This window comes from Amblyraja radiata, chromosome 17 (assembly GCF_010909765.2).
Source record: "Amblyraja radiata isolate CabotCenter1 chromosome 17, sAmbRad1.1.pri, whole genome shotgun sequence".
In the NCBI taxonomy this organism is placed as follows: Eukaryota; Metazoa; Chordata; class Chondrichthyes; order Rajiformes; family Rajidae; genus Amblyraja; species Amblyraja radiata.
Window position 1 is genome coordinate 40,619,509 of NC_045972.1, and position 23,443 is coordinate 40,642,951.

Genomic DNA, 23,443 nt, shown 5'->3' on the forward strand with positions numbered 1-23,443 from the left:
ATAGTTTACATCTTTGAGTGCCGCAGAATTTAACTAACATTTTATTAGATCATAAAGCATTTCAATCCAGCGAATAATAACATTTATGTATTTTTTCCTATTTCCTTTCTATTATCACCACAGCACTTGTAGCTTTTCTTCCCCTTTTTAGTTTATTTTCAAGATAGTGTGGAAACAGGCCCGACCAATGATCACCGGTACACTAGTTCTATCCTACACACTAGGGACAATTTTACAGAGGCGAGCTTAACCTGCAAACCTGCAGGCCATTGGAATGTGGCAGAACCCGGGGAAAACCCACACGGTCACATGGAGAATGTACAAACTCCACACAGACAGCACCCACAGTCAGGATCGAACCCGGGTCTCTGGCGCTGGAAGGCAGCAACTCTACTGCTGCGCTGCCGTGCCACCCTTCTGCCTTCTGTCCTTGTTGATGGCATACATGTTCAAGGTCCCGAGCACTAAATGTCACCTATTCCTTTTCTCCAGAGATGCTGCCTGACCCGCTGAGTTACTCCAGCATTTTGTGTCTATCTTTGAAATTTGAAAACCCATCCTCCCTGCACCGCCACACAAGACTATGAACAACAACTTAAAGGGCAACACATGAGGAACCAAGATGGTGCCTAATTGCTGGTTGTGCTCCCAGCAGCCTTTGCAAGTCATCAGAATCCTCTCTATCCAACAACTTTGTACACTGCTGATCAACTCAGACTTTGCCCTCTCATAGCATTTTTCTTGTGCTAATAGTCAAACATTGATCACTTCCATATCGTACTTTGATCGAACTACAGAACGCAATCAGGAAAGGGTTTTGTCAAACAAATTGTCATGGATGTAATCTATGATTTATTGTATGGATGGTACAGTTTAACAACTTTCATTTGTCTTTGACTGATTCCTGTATACATTCGTAATGTCATTCCTTCAAGTGAGTGCTGGAGTAAGTTATGCTCAATATCACAGAGTTAAATAGTGAATGATACTTCAAGTTGAAGGGCAGCTTTAAGGGAAGTCCAGACAGAGGCGGTCGACTGTACTGATGGGGAAGGGTTCCTTCCAGCGGTGACTGGAGTAAGTTGCATTCAGTGTCAGAATTGGAGAGAAGTTCGATGTGATCAGAAATCAAAGTTAATGGGTGTAAATTATGCAGTATAGAAGTCATAACATTGTTTAATCTTCAGTTGTTTTATTCCTTTGCTTTTAATAAATTGTTCAAATCCAACGTGTATGCTTATTCCTGATCAGATGCTTGGCAGGATATGGTGCTCAGTAAAGATAGACTCAATTCAGTTTTAGATAACATCTTATTTCATTTCATTTGTAAGCCTTCTTAGTCTAAAAAGCCTTTTAAAATAATTTGGTTCATGTTGATCTGTTGGCCTTGAATGGTCTTATACCCCTGAGATAGGTTCATGCTAACCGAGGAATGATTGGGTTAACGTCTGAGGACAGTTTCTTGTCTCTGGGCCTGTACCTGGCTGCGAGAAGGATGAGGGGAGATCTCATTGAAACCGACCAAATAATGAAAGGCTGAGATAGAGTGGATGTGGAGAGGATGTTTCTATGAGTGGGAGAGTCCAGGGCCAGAGGACACAGCCTTAGAATAAAAGGAAGTGCCTTTAGAGATGAGGAGGAATTTCTTTAGTCGGTGGTGAATCTGTGGAATTCATTGCCTCAGACGGCTGTGGAGGCCAAGTCATTGGGTATTTTTAAACAGAGAATGATCAGTTCTTGATTAGTAAGGTTGTCAAAGGTTATGCGAAAAGGCAGCGCGACGGGGTTGAGAGGGAAACATAGATCAGCCATGATTGAATGATGGAGTAAACTTGATGGTCTGAATGGCTTAATTCCCCTCCTATGTCTTATGGTTAGGGGGGGGGGATGTTTTGAGTAAAACACAAAGTGCCGGAGTAACGGAGCAGGCCAGGCAGCATCTGTGGAAGGAATGGACAGGCATCATTAGGGGTGGGGATCCTTCTGAAGTGTTGCCTCTCATTTTCCTCCACAGATGCTGTCTGCCCCACTCCAGCACTTTGTATGTTGTATGTTATTCCCAAGGTTAGGTGTGAGAGGAAATGAGAATCAGAATTAGAATCAGAATCAGAATCACACTTTATTCGCCAAGTATGTTTTGCAACATACGAGGAATTTCATTGGCCAGGTCAGTCATACAATTAAAAGCAACAGATCACTCAAAAACACATTTTAACATGAACATCCACCACAGTGACTCCTACACATTCCCCATCAGCTCTGATGTTCAGTCCACACCCCGCGGTGAGGTTCACGACAGTCCGAGGAGGCTTCCAACTCCATCGATGGTAGGCCGCAGAGCCCGGAGAATGTGATCCGAAAATTTATCACATCTCCGGCAAGGTAAGAACCTGCAACACTCAATATCTATAAATCGAGCCAGTGAAGAGCTTTCAGAATAACATTGACTCATAAAGAGTCAATATATCAGATGGAAGAAAAGCAAAACTGGATGTACAAGGTAAATGGATCAAAGGTTGGGATTAAAGACAATAATGATGCATTTTTAGTGCAAGGTCTCTGTCAAATAGATGAAAGAAATGGGCTTGTGGGGACATGGAGTCAACAAGTCATAGAGTGTTACAGTGTAGAAACAGGCCCTTTGGCCCAACTTGCCTACACCGACCATCATGTCCCAGCTACACTAATCCCAACCGCCTGCGTTTGGTCCATATCCCTCTAAAAAGGACCTATTCATGTACCTGTCTAACTGTTTCTTAAATGTTGGGATAGTCCCAGCCTCAACTACCTCCTGTGGCAGCTTGTTCCATTCACCCACCAACCGTTATGGGAACAAGTTACCCCTCAGATTCCTATTAAATCTTTTCCTCCTCACCTTAAACCTATGTCCTCTGGTCCTCAATTCACCTACTCTGGGCAAGAGACTGTGCATCTACCCGATCTATTCCTCTCATGCTTTTATACACCTCGGTAAGATCACCCCTCAGCCTCCTGCACTCCAGGGAATAGAGTCCCAGCTTGCTCAACCCCTCCCTATAGCTCAGACCCTCTAGTCCTGGTAACATCCTCGTAAATCTTCTCAGTACCCTTTCCCAGAGGCGGGAGAGGAGAGGGAGAGGGGAGGAGAGAGGGGGAAGGAGAGGTGGGAGAAGGGAGAGGGAGAGGGGAGGAGAGAGGGGGAAGGAGAGGTGGGAGAAGGGAGAGGGAGATGGGAGGGGGGGAGGGGGCTGCCCACCGGGTTCATCGCCTCCATCCGCGGCATCGGAGCGTCCCGGTCGGTCCGAGGAGACCGTTCTCCCGTCGCCGGGCGGGAAGCGGGAACCACTGACTCTGGGCCCAGTCCTGGCAGCGGCCGTGACCCGACACCAGGCGCTGCTCGGGCCGAGAGAAAAGGAATAAGTGACGTTTGTGGTCGGCGGCGGCAGCGATGGCTGTAGTGAGTGAGGGGTGACGGAGGGTCGGGGTGAATGACGGGACCCACACAGCAGCTGCAGTGGCGACGGCGGCTCCACCCCCTCATAGCGGCCGCTGAGTGAGTCCCACTCCGCCAACGACGATAACCGCTTTCAAAACAAACCCTCCCGCACACCGAGGCTGGGAGGGATGGAGGGAGGAAGGAAGGGAAGAAAGGGAGGCCCCCTTCCGCCGTCTGAAGCACCGCTCGGCCCCGCACCTTCCTGTTGGCTGGCGGAAGAGGGGAGACGTTGGCTGACCTTCCTTCCTCACCTCCTCCTCTGCCCCTTCCCCTCTCTCTCTTGTACGCCCCCCTCCACCCCCCTTATCCTGGGACCCCTCTCCACCCCACACTGATCCCCTTCCCCTCTCTCTCTTGTACGCCCCCCTCCACCCCCCTTACCCTGGGACCCCTCTACACCCCACACTGATCCCCTTCCCCTCTCTCTTGTGAGACCCCTCCACTCCACTGATCCCCATTCCCCCCTCTCTTCAGTCCTCACTGACATCCCCTGTGTTCCCCTCCCCATCTACCACCCCCCATCTATTCATCCTACACTGATCTCCCGATCCACCTCGCATTGATTCTCCATCCATCCCGTACTCCTCCACTGACATCTCCCGCGCTCTCCCCTCACAATTTTACCTACTCTGAAGAAGGGTTTCGGCCCGAAACGTTACCTATTTCCTTCGCTCCATAGATGCTGCTGCACCCGCTGAGTTTCTCCAGCACTTTTGTGTACCTTCGATTTACCAGCATCTGCAGTTCCTTCTTGAACACACTAATTCCCCTGCCTCAATCCATCCATTCCAAACCGATTGCCTTCTCAACCCCCCCCCCCCCCCCCCCCCCCCCGGCATCTATCCATCCCGCACTGATCCATCCACCCACTCCCCCCCCCCCCCCCCGACCCTACTGCGCTGGAAATGTCTTCAGAGCGAACGTTGACAATGTTTCACATGGCCGTCCGAAGGGGGGGGTGCGTTGGGTGCAACAGCACCCCCATTTTTTCCCCCAGAGTAAGAAAAAATCCCGAGAAAAAAAAAATCGGAGTGCACTTTGACGGAAATCGACACATTCAGCTCGATGCCTCGTATATAGTGGAATATTGCGTTGCAGGAGGGGGGGTCTGTTTTTTATCCTCGGTGGCAAACTACCCGTGAGGGGGTCTAATCCAGGGAGTGCCCATTTCTCCGGGGGGTGGGGGGGGGTGGTGCGTGCAGTGTCTGCCCGCCTGGTCCAGCATCTCCATCCGTGGCGTCTGAGCCTCGCCAACCTGGCGACCAGGAGACCGTTCTCCCGTCGCCGGGCGGGAGTGGCTGAATCTGAACCCAGCTGCTGTAACCCCAACACCAGACGCCGCTGGGACCCAAGCCATCTTCCTCCCACGCTACCCCCCACTCCCGCCGGGCCCACGCCTTTCTTCCACCACCCGCCACGGACCCTCGACTCACCCGCCCCAACCCCCCCCCCCCCCCCCCCCCCCCCCCCCGGCTGGGCCCTCGCCACCCTCCCACTCCCGCCGGGCCCACGCCCTGGACCCTCGCCCCCACGCCCCGGACCGTCGCCCCCCCCGTGGGCCATCCAATGCTGCGTGGGAGGGAGGAAGGTGAAAGAGGGGGGAATTTGAGAGGGAGGGGGAGGTGGAGTGGAATGGGAAAGGGGGATATTTTAGAGGGAACTGCAGATGCTGGAAAATCAAAGGTAGACAAAAGTGCTGGAGAAACTCAGCGGGTGCATCTATGGAGCGAAGGAAATAGGCAACGTTTCGGGCCGAAACCCTTCTTCAGACCGGATGGGGATTATCTTTAGTGTGATTGCAAAATTAAGGTAAGTTTTAGAGCTATTATATTTTCTCCTCCATATGAATAACATTAAACAATATCAAATAATATCAAACAATTGGAACTGCTTTCTTTTCCTTGATGACAATACTGAAAAATATGAATTCCATAGTATGTGACATAAATATACATTTTAATGGGATCATTATATACAGATGTAACATTTCCATTTTATGATCGAGAAGCTGAGCTGAGAAGAGGAATCAGAGCTGCTAAGGAAAGGTACTCTGAGAAGTTGAGGAGCAAGTTCTCAGCTAGTGACTCTTCTTCAGTTTGGAAGGGCATGCAAGAAATCATCAGCTTTAAGAGGAAAGCCCCCCGCTCTTATCTACCAACCTCTAACTGAGCCTCAAGCTCATCTACTTTACTTCTTATACTTTGCGCATTCAAATACAATACTTTTAATTCCTTACGCATCTCACCTTTCACATCGATCCCTATTACATTTGGCCATACTCTCCTATCCCTTTGTGAGCTTTCTTTCCCGTTAATTCTGGGGCCATTAACTATCTCTTTACTCCCTTTCCCTTTAACTCTGTCCTTGACTATCCCATTTGACACCACCACACCCCCCTCCCTCCCCATATAGTTTAAAACCCATCAGATCCTTATCTCCAGCAGTAAGAAATGTGGTTGGTTTGAGTTTTGTAATAACAACTCATGACCCTTAAAGCAGAAATATCTTCCATTTGCCAACCTCTATGGCAAGTTTCACTGAGGACGTGAGGTCTTACTAAACAGTCTTGTGCTTACGAGCCGGGTTCACAAAGACAATAATGGAGCGGTCAAACAGCACGGGAGAAGCTGATCTCTCTATCATCACGGGAGTTCGGGTAGCAGCAAGCATCATCCTTGGAGCAACTTGTCTCATTGGGATCCCCGGCAATTCCATCGTCATCTGGGTGATATTGTCCAAGATGAAAAGGCGACCGTCCACTATTCTGCTCATCCTCAACCTGGCCATCGCAGATCTCGTCGTTCTGCTCACGTTGCCCCCGTGGATTTACTCCATCAACAACGGCTGGGTCTTTGGTGAGATTTCGTGCAAGGTCCTCACCTACCTGATCTACTGCAACCTGTACGGCAGTGTGTTCTTCATCACGCTGATGAGCGTGGACCGCTTCATGGCTGTCATCTATCCATTCGCCTCCCAACGTTGGCGGACGGAGAGGCCTGTCTGCAAGGTAGTGCCCGTGGTTTGGACACTGGCCTTTCTCTTTGCTGTCCCTGTTATTCTATTGGTGAAGGTTCAGACTATAGACGGCAAGCCCACGTGCTCAGCCCACAAGTACGATTCGAAAGTTCTGCGAATTACTTCACTTGCGGTGGAGACATTCATTGGGTTTGTGATTCCTCTCACGGTGCTTGCTATCTGCTACGCTCACGTCGCTAGAAGGGTGAGCCAAATGACCTTCAAGAGTAAAAACAGGACTGAGATGCTGATCGCCAGCATCGTCATAGCATTTGTGATCTGCTGGTTTCCTTACCACGTGTGCAACGTGTTTAAATTTGCCTCCCTGATGGTGGACCCGGGTTCGGATGCATTTAGCGTACTGGCGCATATTTCCAAGTTCGGGTCGTACGTATCTGGGGCATTAGCCTTCATCAGCAGCGCCATTAATCCTCTGCTCTATGCGTTCGCTGCCAAGAGTTTACGGAACGGTTTTCGGTCTTCGGTGATGGTAAAAGTCTTTGAGCAAATGGCTCAGTCCACAAAAGACGAATACACCATGGAGCGCTTTAATACTACAAAAGTGGAAAGGATCCAAGATCTGTAAACCAATTTGGTGTTGTTAATCATGTGTTGCATTCACTCCCGAATGAATATCCATGGCTAAAACTGTGCAGGACATGAGTAAATTGCTGCAGAAATAACTGGATGACTTGCACTGAACCCTAGAGATGACACAGCTTCTACACAGAAGTAAATGATACATCTCTTGCACCAAAGATTGCATGGTAATTTTTTTATTGAAAAGTTTGTACTAATAGTTTACATCTTTGAGTGCCGCAGAATTTAACTAACATTTTATTAGATCATAAAGCATTTCAATCCAGCGAATAATGACATTTATGTATTTTTTCCTATTTCCTTTCTATTATCACCACATCACTTGTAGCTTTTCTTCCCCTTTTTAGTTTATTTTCAAGATAGTGTGGAAACAGGCCCGACCAATGATCACCCGTACACTAGTTCTATCCTACACACTAGGGACAATTTTACAGAGGCGAGCTTAACCTGCAAACCTGCAGGCCATTGGAATGTGGCAGAACCCAGGGAAAACCCACACGGTCACATGGAGAATTTACAAACTCCATACAGACAGCACCCACAGTCAGGATCGAACCCGGGTCTCTGGCGCTGGAAGGCAGCAACTCTACCGCTGTGCTGCCGTGCCACCCTTCTGCCTTCTGTCCTTGTTGATGGCATACATCTTCAAGGTCCCGAGCACTATTTAACAAAGAAACATGTAGTCAACCTTCAGCAAATCTTCTCTAAATTTGTAGTAAACCAACATGGTCTAAAAAATGACAACGTTATCTATCCACAAGGAACTAAAACTGCATGTACTGAACTTTTCAAGTTTGTTGCGAGCAGAGAAGGAATTCTGGTGAAGTAGTTCGTACAGACACAAACAGGACACAGAACATATGACAATAATGGAATTGAAAGCTAGTCTGAGGAAGGGTTCTGACCCGAAATGTCACCTATTCCTTTTCTCCAGAGATGCTGCCTGACCCGCTGAGTTACTCCAGCATTTTGTGTCTATCTTTGAAATTTGAAAACCCATCCTCCCTGCACCGCCACACAAGACTATCAACAACAACTTAAAGGGCAACACATGAGGAACCAAGATGGTGCCTAATTGCTGTTTGTGCTCCCAGCAGCCTTTGCAAGTCATCAGAACCCTCTCTATCCAACAACTTTGTACACTGCGGATCAACTCAGACTTTGGCCTGTCAAAGCATTTTTCTTGTGCTAATAGTCAAACATTGATCACTTCCATATCGTACTTTGATCGAACTACAGAACGCAATCAGGAAAGGGTTTTGTCAAACAAATTGTCATGGATGTAATCTATGATTTATTGTATGGATGATACAGTTTAACAACTTTCATTTGTCTTTGACTGATTCCTGTATACATTCGTAATGTCATTCCTTCAAGTGAGTGCTGGAGTAAGTTATGCTCAATATCACAGAGTTAAATAGTGAATGATACTTCAAGTTGAAGGGCAGCTTTAAGGGAAGTCCAGACAGAGGCGGTCGACTGTACTGATGGGGAAGGGTTCCTTCCAGTGATGACTGGAGTAAGTTGCATTCAGTGTCAGAATTGGGGCGAAGTTCGATGTGATCAGAAATCAAAGTTAATGGATGTAAATTATGCAGTATTGAAGTCATAACATTGTTTAATCTTCAGTTGTTTTATTCCTTTGCTTTTAATAAATTGTTCAAATCCAACATGTATGCTTATGCCTGATCAGATGCTTGGCAGGATATGGTGCTCAGTAAAGAAAGACTCAATTCAGTTTTAGATAACATCTTATTTCATTTCATTTGTAAGCTTTCTTAGTCTGAAATTTGGCTCGTGTTGATCTGTTGGCCTTGAATGGTCTTATACCCCTGAGATATGTTCATGCTAACCTAGGAATGATTGGGTTAATGTCTGAGGACGGTTTCTTGCTGCGAGAAGGATGAGGGGAGATCTCATTGAAACCTACAGCAAGTAAGGATTTCATTGTTCTATGTGGGACATATGACAATAATACACTCTTGACTTGACAAAGCACAATTTCACCTCAGAAAGCACATCACATTTTGCAGCAAATTTTATGACATTGCACGTTTCCCATCTTGCGAAATATTCGGACTGTTTACTGGTTACAGTTACAGTTCTGCTTTTGTGTTATTTCCATTGTGAAATATGAATAAAAACCACCTATCCACAATGTGTCTGTTCTCACACTTCACTATCTCCGTGGGCCAAGGAGAAATGAGGAATTCTGCTTGGAAATTGTATTTCACCGCTTGTGTTGCACTAAAACTTTGTTGCATTTCTCACAAAGCCGATCATCTCAAAAGATTGAAAAATGACTGAGCAGTAGTGTTTTCCATTCTGAGATGCCCCCTGTACACAAAGATGGCTGGCCAAGGAGAGCTCACAAATTCATACGTCTATAAGTGATAGGAACAGAATAAGGCCATTCTGCCCAACATGTCCACTCCCCCATTCAATGATCTATCTTTCACTCTTAACCCCATTCTCCTGCCTTCTTCCCATAACCCCAGACACCCGGACTAATGAAGAAGTGAGGATCCACACACTGAGTAAATTTCATGACCCTCCCCTCCTAATTTGTCAGGGGAGAGTTGCAGAATACTAACAATGTGGACAGTTATACACCTGCACGCGCACATAGAAACATAGAAAATAGGGGCAGGAGTAGGCCATTCGGCCCTTCGAGCCTGCACCGCCATTCAATATGATCATGGCTGATCATCCAACTTAGTATCCTGTACCTGCCTTCTCTCCATACCATATAACCATATAACAATTACAGCACGGAAACAGGCCATCTCGGCCCTACAAGTCCGTGCCGAACAACTTTTTCCCCTTAGTCCCACCTGCCTGCACTCATACCATAACCCTCCATTCCCTTCTCATCCATATGCCTATCCAATTTATTTTTAAATGATACCAACGAACCTGCCTCCACCACTTCCACTGGAAGCTCATTCCACACCGCTACCATTCTCTGAGTAAAGAAGTTCCCCCTCATGTTACCCCTAAACTTCTGTCCCTTATACCCCCTGATCCCTTTAGCCACAAGGGCCACATCTAACTCCCTCTTAAATATAGCCAATGAACTGGCCTCAACTACCTTCTGTGGCAGAGAATTCCAGAGATTCACCACTCTCTGTGTGAAAAATATTTTTCTCATCTCGGTCCTAAAAGATTTCCCCCTTGTCCCCCTTATCCTTAAACTGTGACCCCTTGTTCTGGACTTCCCCAACAAGTCTTTCACAATAATTTCCCCCTCAATTCACCCAGCGTGACGAGGAGTCTTATAACTGCCTTAAATACACAATTAAACTAAGACTACTATGTTGTCTTCAGAAGGGAAGAGCTACGAATCACTGAACCTATGGAAGACACAATGTGCCGGAGTAACCCAGCGGGTCAGGCACCAGCATGTAGACAGGTACATGGATAGGACAGGTTTGGAGAGATATGGTCCAAATGCTGGCAGGTGGGACTAGTGTAGCTGGGACATCTTGGTCAGTGTGGGCAAGTTGGGCCGAAGGGCCTGTTTCTGCGCCGTATCACTATATGACTCTATGACTATCTCTGGAGAACAGGGATAGATGGTGTTTTGGGATGGGACCATTCTTCAGATCCCTAGAATCAGTCTGAAGAATGGTTCCAGCCTGAAACGTCAATGGGGAAGTGCGGGATGAAATAAATATTTTCCACAATAACGTGAGTTGAATTTATTGCCACATTGTTCTGATAATCTCGTAATGGTAAATATAAAAGGTAGCAGCAAACAGCAGACTGAAATGATGGCTGTGGGGCACCATAAAGCATAAGGCATTGTTAATGGCACTCGTCTAGGGTTGCCAACTGTCCCTTATTAGTCGGGACATCCCATATATTGGGCTAAATTAGTTTGTCCCATATGGGACCGCCCTTGTCCCGTATTTGACTGCAACTATTCGGGTCGAAGGGATTGTCAGGTCGGATCGCTGCGTCAGGCCCCGCCTCACTTGTCCCGACGTAGTGCAGCCCATGGAGTGCAGCAGCAGCGCCTCGCCCGTGGCCCCGGCGATCGGCAGCCCTGACAGCTTACTGCCGACACCACTACCCCTCCTCAGGCCGATCATCAGTTCATGAGTTGGATGGGGTGCCGGACTTTGTGCACAACGTCGTGTGGCCCGGGCCAAAACTCCTAAGCTGGCCCGCCAGCTGGGTTTTGTGTGCAGTCCAGCACCCGGGCCAACTCATCATTCACCCGGCCATGGCAGAGTCGGTCAATGAATTGCCGTTGGGAATTTGTCCCGTATTTTGACCTTATTTGGGAGTGAGAAAGTTGGCGACCCTACACATGTCTATGCATGTGACTGTGAGGGGCTACGTTGTCAACTGTTGGTGAAGTGTAGGAGATGGGAACACATTCGAGATCTGTTCAGTTCAGCTTAGTCTAGTTTAGTTTAGAGATACAGCGCGGAAACAGTCCCTTTGTGACCATCGATCACCCGTACACTTGTTCTAGGTTATCCCACTTTCTCATCCATTACTTACACACTACATACTGCAGCCAATTAACCTACAGTTAACCTATGTCTTTGGAGCATGGGAAGCAACCGGAGCACCCGGAGAAAACCCCAGCGAGAATGTACAAACTGCACACAGACAGCACCCGTAGTCAGGATCGAACCCGGCAACCTGGCACTGCGAGGCTGCAGCTCTACCGCTGTGCCACCATGCTACCCAGCTTTCAGGACTCCTTTTCTGCTGAAGTTTTGTAAATAATAGTTGCAGTAGTCACACACTGTGATGCTGCAGCTACTCAGCCTGTAAGTCAGCACCTAAAAAAATCTCTTGTCCAAAAACAAAAGGAAACGTCAGAAAAGCTGATTTCTGAGTGTCATCTCTCTGACTTCCTTGTATAGTTGAGTGCGAATGTTTGATTTGACTGTGAGTAACAAAAGTCAAGAAAAATTTGAGAGCAACATAATGATAACTAACAAACAGAATGAAGAGTGAATGAAGAGCTTCAACGTGTGAGAGTAACTCAGTTTGATAGTTACACATAGAAAACTCACAGAGGTTGTGGGGCTTTTTGAAGTGTAAAATGAATAAACTGCATGTTCCAGAATTGTCGGTTCCTTATCTCCAGCTGTATGAAATGTGGTTGGTTTGAGTTTTGTAATAACAACTCATGACCCTGAAAGCAGAAATATCTTCCATTTGCCAACCTCTTTGGCAAGTTTCACTGAGGATTTGAGGTCTTACAAAACAGTCTTGTGCTTACGAGCCGGGTTCACAAAGACAATGATGGAGCTGTCAAACAGCACGGGAGAAGCTGATCTCTCTCTCAACACGGGAGTTCAGGTAGCAGCAAGCATCATCCTTGGAGCAACCTGTCTCATTGGGATCCCCGGCAATTCCATCGTCATCTGGGTGATATTGTCCAAGATGAAGAGGCGACCGTCCACTATTCTGCTCATCCTCAACCTGGCCATCGCAGATCTCGTCGTTCTGATCACATTGCCCCTGTGGATTTACTCCATCAACAACGGCTGGGTCTTTGGCGAGATTTCGTGCAAGGTCCTCACCTATCTGATCTACTGCAACCTGTACGGCAGCGTGTTCTTCATCACGCTGATGAGCGTGGACCGCTTCATGGCCGTCATCTATCCATTCGCCTCCCAACGCTGGCGGAAGGAGAAATCTGTCTGCAAGGTAGTCCCCGTGGTTTGGGCACTGGCCTTTCTCTTTGCTGTCCCTGTTATTCTAGTGAAAAAGGTTCAGACTATAGACGGCCAGCCAACGTGTTCAGTCCGCGAGTACGATTCGGATGCCCAGCAAATTACTTGCCTTACGGTGGAGACATTCATTGGGTTTGTGATTCCTCTCACGGTGCTTGCTATCTGCTACGCCCACGTCGCTAGAAGGGTGAGCCAAATGACCTTCAAGAGTAAAAACAGGTCTGAGATGCTGATCGCCAGCATCGTCATAGCATTTGTGATCTGCTGGCTCCCTTACCACGTGTGCAACGTGATTGAATTTGCCTCCCTAATGGTGGACCCGCGTTCGGATGCATTTAGCGTACTGGAGCACATTTCCGAGGTCGGGTCGTACGTATCTGGGGCATTAGCCTTCTTCAGCAGCGCCATTAACCCTCTGCTCTATGCGTTCGCTGCCAAGAGTTTACGGAACGGCTTTCGGTCTCCGGTGATGGTAAAAGTCTTTGAGCAAATGGCTCAGTCCACAAAAGATGAATACACCATGGAGCGCTTTAATACTACAAAAGTGGAAAGTATCCAAGATCTGTAAACCAATTTGGTGTTGTTAATTATGTGTTGCATTCACTCCCGAATGAATATCCATGGATAAAACTGTGCAGGACATGAGTAAATTGCTGCAGAAATAACTGGATGACTTGCACTGAACCCTAGAGATGACACAGTTTCTACACAGAAGTAAATGATACATCTGTTGCACCAAAGATTGCCTGGTAAATTTTTAATTGAAAAGTTTGTACTAATAGTTTACATCTTTGAGTGCCGCAGAATTTAACTAACATTTTATTAGATCATAAAGCATTTCAATCCAGCGAATAATAACATTTATGTGTTTTTTCCTATTTCCTTTCTATTATCACCACATCACTTGTAGCTTTTCTTCCCCTTTTTAGTTTATTTTCAAGATAGTGTGGAAACAGGCCCGACCAATGATCACCGGTACACTAGTTCTATCCTACACACTAGGGACAATTTTACAGAGGGGAGTTTAACCTGCAAACCTGCAGGCCATTGGAATGTGGCAGAACCCGGGGAAAACCCACACGGTCACATGGAGAACGTATAAACTCCATACAGACAGCACCCACAGTCAGGATCGAACCCGGGTCTCTGGCGCTGTAAGGCAGCAACTCTATCGCTGCGCTGCTGTGCCACCCTTCTGCCTTCTGTCCTTGTTGATGGCATACATCTTCAAGGTCCCGCGCACTATTTAACAAAAGAACATTGTAGTCAACCTTCAGCAAATGTGCTCTAAATTTGCAGTAAACCAACATGGGCAAAAAAATGACTATGTTATCTATCCACAAGGAACTAAAACTGCATGTACTGAACTTTTCAAGTTTGTTCAAGAATGTGAGAACTGAAATTCATGTATCTCCAATCCTTGCTTCTCCAGTCAAATTGTGCCAGAGCTCATTCCAAGCGGGGGCTGGTAACAGGAAGTGAAATAGTGTTTTATTCCTTTGCTTTGAATAAATTGTTCAAACTTGACACAATCCTACATGTGGACTTATGCCTGGTAAGATGCTTTGTGTGACACGGTGCTCAGCAAAGATAGATCTTAATTCCTCCATCTTCTCTTCTTTGATTCAATGGTTCAATCATTCTTTGTTTATTGCCACACATACAGACGTACAGTGAAATTCTCTTTTTTTTTGCATACAGCTCAGTAAAGTATTGCTGTATCTAAGCACTATCCCCAATTAGTAGAGAGTACATCAAAATGGAACAAGCTGCTGAACAAAGCAGTTGAGGCAGGGACTATCGCAACGATTAAGAAATTAGACCTGTGCTATCTAACCAGTGTGAACAATCTTCCAGCAAGAACTGCTGGCACTCAGTATCTCTTCATGTAATCATCAACTCCTCGTCTATTTGAGTGTAGAACCTGTTCAGTTAGTTTGGTTTAGTTTAGTTATGTTAGGTTAGTTTAGTTTAATTTAGTTTAGTTTAAGGTCACATAAACTGAGATACAGTGAAAAGCGTAAAGTGTAGATGGAGTCAATGGAAGGGAGATTGGTTTGCGTGATGGTTTGGGTTGCGTTCACAATTCTCTGTACACAACAAATAAATATAGGCATTTTATGTCCGTAAGACTTCAGGCTGCTTTGACCAGGAACATTGATTCTGTTCCCACAGATGTTGGCCGATCTGCTATGTATGTATTTCCAGTATTTTCTGTTTTGCTTTTGATTTCCAGCATCTGCAATTCTTTCTTGACTTTCACTTATATAAACCATTGTCAGTGCATCCCCTGCTATGATTTCCCTTCCACTGGGACATCACTTGACTGTCTCAGCTTTCACTTCCTATATTTTATTTTGCCCTGTCTATTAAAGACATGAACCCTTGCTTTCTACATTGAAAGCTTCTTGCAGTTCCGAACTAACTAGAGGTACAGATGCAACGTGAAAACAGGCCCTTTGGCCCACTGAGTCCACGCTGTCCAGCGATCCATGCACACTAGCTCTATCCTGCCCTCTAGGGTCAATTTACTATTTCACAGAAGCCAATTAACCTACAAACCTGTATGACTGGAGTGTGAGAGGAAACCGGAGCACCCGGAGAAAACCCACACAGGTCATGGGGAGAACGTACAAACTCCGTACAGACACAGCCGGTAGTCAGGATCGAACTCGGGTCTCTGGCGCTGTAAGGCAGCAACTCTACTCCTGCGCCACAGTGCCGCCCCTTGTGCTAAAAGATTTCTATTGCCGTGTTAACAGAGCTTCCTATAAGGTCTACATCTTGTCCCACTCCTGGTCTGGTGACAAGTTTGATTCATGTGTAACGAGATATAGTGAAAAACATTGTTTTGTGGAGGAATATCACAACCCAATCCACAAAGCAAATGATGATGATGATGATGATAGTTATTGTTACATGTCCCCATGTACTTAGTGCAGTGAAATTCTTTGTTTTGCTCACAATCCAGCAAAATCATACTATAAATAAGCAAAATCATAGATAAGTACAAAAATGCAACGATTGTAGTGTAATAGTAGACTTCATCGAGACAGTACACAAACAAATGCAACGTTTGCGGTGCCTGCAAAGTTTCAAAGCTCTTAAGGATGTTGTCATACCTTGGCCTGAAAGGCCTGTTGTCATGGCAGCACCGATCCTCTATCCTTCAGCCGCCATCTTGAAAACGGCCCTTAGTCCAGCGTCCGCCGCCGTCGCCGACTCCCTCCACCCTCATCAGTTCCCGGTCTCCGGAGTCGTGCAGGAGACGAGCATTGGACGACTCCAGGTGTGTTCCCGGATCCGCGGCGGGCGAGTCAGCTCTGCCGTTGAAATATGGCCACGTCTCGCGGGATGAGAGTGTAGGGGTTGTGCTTGCGTAAAACTTTACTGGGAGATACTCAAAAATCCTCAAGTAACTCGTTGCTGCAGGACTCTGCCTATTATTTAAGGATGTTCTGGCCACACTTATATGGGCCTGTCCCACTTAGGCGATTTCTCAGCGGGCTGCCGGCGACTGTCAGAGTGGAATACACACACACAAACACACCACTTCCTTCACCAGCCTGTGTGAATTTTTTAGACAGCGCTCCCCCCGCTTGCCCTGTCTAAAAAATTCACACGGTGCAAAGCCAAGGTGATACAGACACACACTGCGATGAACAGGACGGTTGGTGCCGTAATTAAGATGGCTAAAGCACAGTGTACGGTAAGTCCTTTAAAAGAGGGGGCGGGGAGGGGAGATGGGGGGGGGGGAGAGGGGGGAGAAGAAGTGGAGACAACTTTTAAGAAGCCAGAGATACATGGCTGTGAAGCTCGGCGGACATTTAACGTATCCTTGGTTCTGAAAGCTACTGCTTACCTTTTTTTTCCCAATGAACCAATAAAATTCATCGGTCAGCACCGGCTACAACCTACGAGAACCTCCAAGAACCTTCAGCCACCTGGAAACTCACTAGGACCTCCCAGCGACCCACCTACAGCTCGAGAATTCTCGCTACTCTCCATGGCGTCTTCATTCTAGTCGCCGCTAATTTTGCAACATGTTGAGAAATTCACGGCAACCATAATGAGGCCGCGACTAGTTCCCAGAATGCGGGAACACCTCACGACCATGAAGGCGACTCCCCAGCAACCACCCGCGAACATGTGGCGACCACGTGGTGACTGCATAGGCTCCTATAGTCGCCTAAAAAGTCGCCTAAGTGGGATAGGCCCATAAGAGTTTTTCTACTCTGGATCAATTTCCCCAGCAGAGGGCCTCAGAAGACACATTTCCTTTGCACATCCACTCACCTGTTAGGTTTTCTTTACAATCTACTTCACCCAGATGACTGTTGGAAAACTAGTTCTAATTTCAAACATTGCCCAGCCCTGAAGTCCCAAATATTAATCGAGATAAACTCACGCTTATTATAGCAACAAGCTGCAGTCTGAAGAAGGGTCCTGACCCACAGGTGGCTGTGGAGGCCAAAACTTTGGAATTTTTAGGGCGCAGTTTGACAAGTTCTTGATTCGGAAGGGCCTCATAGGTTAAGGGTTGAAGGCAGGAGAATGGGTTTTAGTGTGAAAAATAGATCAGTCACGATTGAATAACGGAGTCGACTCAAATGGCCTAATCCTGGTCTAATGTCTTATGGGCTTATGCTCTTAAGGAAATGGTGCCTATCCATGTCCTCCAGAGATGTTGCCTAACCCACTGATATATTCCAACACTTTTTGTTCTAGGCAAGGTACTAGCATCTACAGTTCCTTGTTTCTCCAAATTGCAGACTGATGTTCAAAAATGTTATAAAATGCTATTTCTCCTGTAAAATATGTTGAAGAATTACTAATACAACAGCGTAGACGAGTAGCTAGACGTGTGGCACAGTGGCGTAGTGGTAGAGTTGCTGCCTTACAGCGCCAGGGTTCGATCCTGACTATGGGTGCTGTCTGCACGGAGTTTGTATGTTCTCCCCGTGACCTGTGTGGGTTTTTCCCGAGATCTTCAGTTTCCTCCCACACTCCAAAGACGTACAGGTTTGTTTGGCTTGGTATAAATGTAAATTGTCCCCAGTGTGTGTTACAATCTTTTCCTGAATCTATTTAACCTACAAACCAGTACAATAGAAAATTGTTTGGCAGACAGGAAACAAAGAGTAGGGATTAACAGGTCCCTTTCAGAATGGCAGGCAGTGACTAGTGGGGTACCGCAAGACTCGGTGCTGGGACCGCAGCTATCCAAAGACGCATAGGTTTGTAGGTTAATTGGGTTGGTATAAAAATGTAAATTGTCCCTAGTGTGTGTAGGAGAGTGTGAGTGTGCGGTGATTGTTGGACTCGGCGGGCCAAAGGGCCTGTTCCCGCACTGTATCTATAAACTAAACTAAAACTCCGGAAAATGCTGATAGGTTTTCACAGGGCTGATTTTCATTAAAACATGACAGAGGCAAGCAATGCATTGACATAACCTATGATCATTCCACCACAAAGTACTCCACTAAAAGTGTTTGCCTGTCGGGTTGCCCTCTGCCAAATGTAGAGATACCATCAAACTTACAACACGAGGTAGAGATGGAGACACAGGAGACTGCAGATGCTGAAATCCTGAGCAAAAAAACAAACTGCAGGAGGAACTCTGGATCAGGCAGCATCTGTGGAAGGAAATAGACAGAAGAGGTTTCAGGTCGGGACCCTTCTTCAGACCAAGAAATACAGATATTTTATTTCCAGTGGTAACTCCAAATGGTCTCCAGGAAATAGAGATCGTATCTAAGAGTAGAAAAAATCGCGTTTTTATTTTTTTCCTCAAAGTTGAGGCCAAATCTAAGTTTAAAGACTCGGAAAATGTTTACATACAAAAATATTTTTGGGGCTTCAAAATCTGACTCAGAGAAAAGCAATCACAGAGGCAGTGCCAGAAAACCTGTTTCTTATTGAAATAAGTAGAGAACTCTCCAGTTTGACAGGAATAACCTGATTGTAACAAAGCCTTTAAAAATAAACACCTCTCAAGTTGTTTCTGTATCTACGCAACCCTCTGCAATTTATTTGCGGTCTTTGATAGAGCTTTTCCCGACCATCACGCAAACCAACCACCCTTCTGCCGACTCCATCTACACTTCACGCTGCCTCGGGAAGGCCACCAGCATAATCAAGGATCAGTCTCATCCTGGTCACTCCTTCTTCTCCCATCGGACAAGATGTACAGAAGGTTGAAAATGCACACCTCCAGATTCAGGGACAGTTTCTTCCCAGCTGTTATCAGGCAACCGAACCATTCTCTCACCAACTAGAGAGTGGTCCTGACCTCATTGGAGACCTTTGATCTCTCTTTAATTAGATTTTACTGGACTTTATCTTGTACTAAACAATATACCCTTTATCCTGCGTACACTGTGGACCGCTTGATTGTAATCAGGTACAGTCTTTTCGCTGACTGCATAGCAAGCAACAAAAAGCTTTGCACTGTACCTCGATACGTGACAATAACACTAAACTAAACGAAACTCAAATCAACTCAACTCCACTAACAATCTTCCCTCTCTATCCTTTCTGATCCACCCTAATGTTGGGAAAATAAAAGTATTTGTGACATTATTGGTACAGATATGGCAAATGTCACATATTTAGCTCGGTAGAAAATGTAGCAATTTATCAAACAGCTTCCAGCAATCAAGGAGATGCCCTGAAACGCCTTTTGTAAAAGAAATGTTTGAGGCAAATTCACTCCTCCGACGCATCAGATTATCCTCCACCATTCGCCAGGCCACAGGCCACATGAACTCCATTGCAAACAACATGTTGAAGTGCCTCGGGTGTAGGGGTGTAGCTCCTCAGATGGGCCATTGCAACAAACAGGTTGATCAACAGCTCCTGAAAGCTACAGCTCTCCATCGGCCTTGACTGCTCACAATGTGTGCAGTGCTGGAGGGAACGTATGAGGCTCCCAGCTAAACTCCACTTGGTGCTTGATATATGTCCCCATCTGACAGAGAGGTCCTGTAACTCCAACATGCTATCTGTGGGCTGGAGCTAGGCTGGAGCAAGAAAACTGTATGAGCATCGGTGGAAAATACTGCACACAGGAGAGCTGCCTCACAGCTCCAGAGACCCCAGTTCGATCCTGACCTCGGGCACTGCCTTTGTGGACAGTTTGCTCATTTTCCATGTGAAAAATCGCGTGGTCAGTCGCTTCGGTCTCCACTAAGGATGTGTGGGTGTTTAGGTTGATTGGCCTCTGTAAATGAACCCCAGTGTGTAGGGAGTGGATGCGAAAGTGGGCTTGTGTGAATGGGTGATGGATGGCCAGCATGGACTCATGGTGCGATGGGCCTGTTTCCATGGTGTATCTTTCAATTCAATTCAATCCTCTCTGCAGAGTTTGGAGTAGTTTAGTCCAGAGATACAGCATGGAAACAGACATTTCGACCCATCAAGTCCGTGCCGACATATCCTACCCATTAAGGGCAATTTACAGAAACCAATTCACTCTGTACCATTAGCACCCATGATCAGCATCGAACCCGGGTCTCTGGTAAACTCCACTTGGTGCTGAGCTACTATTTACCTCATTGGAGACCCTCGGACTATCTTTTATTGGACTTTACTGGACTTTACCTTGCACAAAATGTTATTCCCTTTCTCATGTATCAGTACACTGTGGAGGGCTCGATTGTTATCATGTATTGTCTTTCCGCTGACTAGTTAACACGCAACAAGAGCTTTTACCTGTACCTGTACATTGTACATTGATACACGTGACAATAAACTAAAACTGTAAGCTTTCATTGTCCAATGCACAGCTATCCCAAGCACATATAAGATCATCTGTATTAAATAATATCTTTGCGATGCCCAATCTATCTGTATTCACAACAACCTCTTCCCATTATCATGTTACGTTCTTCAGGCCAAGACAGCCATAATTTGCTGAAAGCCAGTTATGTTCGACTTGTTTGTGCATTTTTAGTTTTATCATTTCTCCTGGCCACACACACGGGATATGTGGGCCATCAGCAACACTGTGAGGACAGCTGCTCCACAGCTCCAGTGTTAACAATGAACATGCTGTGGATACCAGTAACTAAAGTTGCTCATGGATGAGGCAGTAAACACAGTGGATTATAGCGCCTGAATTCAATGTCAAATGTAAAATATTGAAAGACCTGCCACAGACAGCTGTGGAGCCAAGTCAATGCACATTTTTAAGGCAGAGATAGATAGATTCTTGTTTAGTGCGGGTGTCAGGGGTTATGGGGAGAAGGACGGAGAATGGAGTTGAGAGGGGAAGATAGATCAGCCGTGATTGAATGGTGGAGTAGACTTGACGGGCCGAATGGCCTAATTCTGCTCCTATCACTTATGAACATGATTCAGAAGGAACGAAGGATTAGATTGTGAGATAACAACAAGAGACAGAAATATATACAAAATAATGCCTGTGTTTTAAAATTTGACTTTTTAAATGATGTCATAAATAATTCCAAGAGCATGAAATGCAGCCTCATTTATCGAGTGCTTCCAGAGTTGCTGTTTTTGTTTCAAAATTTTGGCATCTGCAGGTTTTTATTTTCATGTGATGGATGACAAGATTTTTCTCTCGGCCTTTAACAATTAACCCTTTATAAAAAATATTTTTTTAACGAAATAGTAGAGGTATCTTTCTCATTTGTGGCACTATCTTGAACATCAGGAGGAGACGATGCACAGATAGATGCGTGTTCTTGAGACTAATGGCTGAGTAATGTATTCACGTTTTATTCTTTTGTGGGGGTTAGACGTCACAGATTATTTAATGCCCATTGGAATGTGGCTTCAGTAGTTTAGTCTAGTTTAGCGATACAGCGTGGAAACAGGCACTTCGGTCCACCAAGTCCGCGCCGACCAGCGATCCCCGCCATATTAACACTATCCTACACGCACTGCAGATAATTTTAACGTTTTCCAAGCCAATTTACCTACATTGGAGTGTGGGAGGAAACCAAAGAACTCAGAGAAAACCCACGGGTAGAACGTACAAACTCCGTACAGACAGCATCCGTAGTTGGGATCGAACCCGACTCTCCGGCGCTGTAAGGCAGCCACCGTACCGCCCAGTAGGCAGTGTTGGTCCTCCTATACATCCCCCATATGGTTATTGCAGTCTTGGTACAGTTAGTAGTCTTGCTCATAAGATAACTAACCAATTTATTAATCCATGGCTTAGAGGGCCATGGGTCAAGCACAGGCAAGTGGGACGAGGTCATAATGGGATAGATGGACAGATAGACACAAAAAGCTGGAGTAACTCAGCGGATCAGACTGTGTCTCTGGAGAAAAGGAATAAGACTTTAGACTCTTTCCCCTCCTAGCTCATAGTTGGCATGGCTGAGTTGGGCCAAAGGGCCTGTTTCTGTGCTGAATGGCTCTATGACTCTATGAGGGTGGTACAGTGGAGCAGAGGTAGAGTTTCTGCCTTGCACTGCCAGAGACCCAGGTTTGATCCTGACGATCGGTGCTGTCTGTATGGGGATTGGACGTTTTCCCTGTGACCACGTGGTTTTTCTCTGGATGCTCCGGCTTCCTCCCACACACCAAAGACGTACAGGATTGTAGGTTAATTGACTTGTAAATTGTAAATTATCCCTAGTGTGTAGGATAGAGTTAGTGCACGGGGTGATCGCTGGCTGGCGCGTACGTGGAGGGCCGAAGGGCCTGTTTCTGCACTCTCTAACATCTAAAGACTCTTTGACTCTAACCATAGTGAATCTGAAATCACACATAGACCAGATATTAAAGTCAGCAGATTCTCTTCCCTAAAAGACATTAATGAATCAGATAGAGTATTTACGTCAGTCTGACAGTTTCATGCACACTATTACTGATACATAGTTTCTGTTCTGGGTTATTTAATTAAAAGAATTCCATTATCCCAACAGGTGGGATTTGAACTCATATCCTCAGATCTTTAACGCAGCTGTCTGCATTACTGATTCAATCATCTAACCAAATATGTTCTCGGCCACAGCCACAGCCACTATATGGCAGCAGAGGCAGCGCAGCGCAGCGGTAGAGCCACTGCCTTACAGCTCCAGAGACCTGGGTTCGATCCTAAGTATGAGTGCTGTCTGTACGGAGTTTGTACGTTCTCCCCGTGACCAGCGTGCGTTTTCTCCGAGATCTTCAGTTTCCTCCCACACTCCAAAGACGTACAGGTTTGTTTGGCTTGGTATAAATGTAAATTGTCCCTAGTGTGTGTTACAATCTTTTCCTGAAGCCTTTTAACCTACAAACCAGCACGTCTTTGCAGTGTGGGAGAAAACCGCAGCACCCGGAGAAAACTCACACCCGGTCACAGGGAGAAAGCACAAACTCCGTACAGACAGCAGCTGTAGTCAGAATCAAAATCGGGTCTCTGGCGCTGGGAGACAGCAACTCACCCCGCTGCGCCACCGTACCATTGTGCCACCTTCTCCGAAAGGCTATTCCAGACAGTTTTCATCAAGAGGAAAAGAGGGGCAAAAGTCAAGGCTTTTACAGGCAAGGCTCTGGCATTAAACTTGACAGGACTCCTCTCTGATACTTCGATGTTCTCTGCAGGTTGCAGTTACAATGAGTCACCATGTCACGGGGCTACACAGCATGGAGACAGTCCCTCGGTCCACCGAGTGTTGACTATCAACCACCC

The 23,443-nt window shown here is 46.2% G+C and overlaps 2 protein-coding genes across 2 annotated transcripts; both read left to right on the forward strand.

Annotated features, from left to right (window-relative positions):
• The first annotated feature begins 5,919 nt into the window (after positions 1-5,919).
• Positions 5,920-7,201, forward strand: LOC116982922 (leukotriene B4 receptor 1-like). Its single transcript, XM_033036478.1, has one exon. The coding sequence runs from the start codon at positions 6,075-6,077 to the stop codon at positions 7,074-7,076; it is 1,002 nt and encodes a 333-aa protein (XP_032892369.1). The 5' UTR covers positions 5,920-6,074; the 3' UTR covers positions 7,077-7,201.
• A 5,030-nt stretch (positions 7,202-12,231) lies between these two features.
• On the forward strand, positions 12,232-14,316 carry LOC116982819 (C3a anaphylatoxin chemotactic receptor-like). Its single transcript, XM_033036296.1, has one exon. It carries the CDS (start codon positions 12,356-12,358, stop codon positions 13,358-13,360), a length of 1,005 nt encoding a protein of 334 aa, XP_032892187.1. The 5' UTR covers positions 12,232-12,355; the 3' UTR covers positions 13,361-14,316.
• Positions 14,317-23,443: the final 9,127 nt, after the last annotated feature.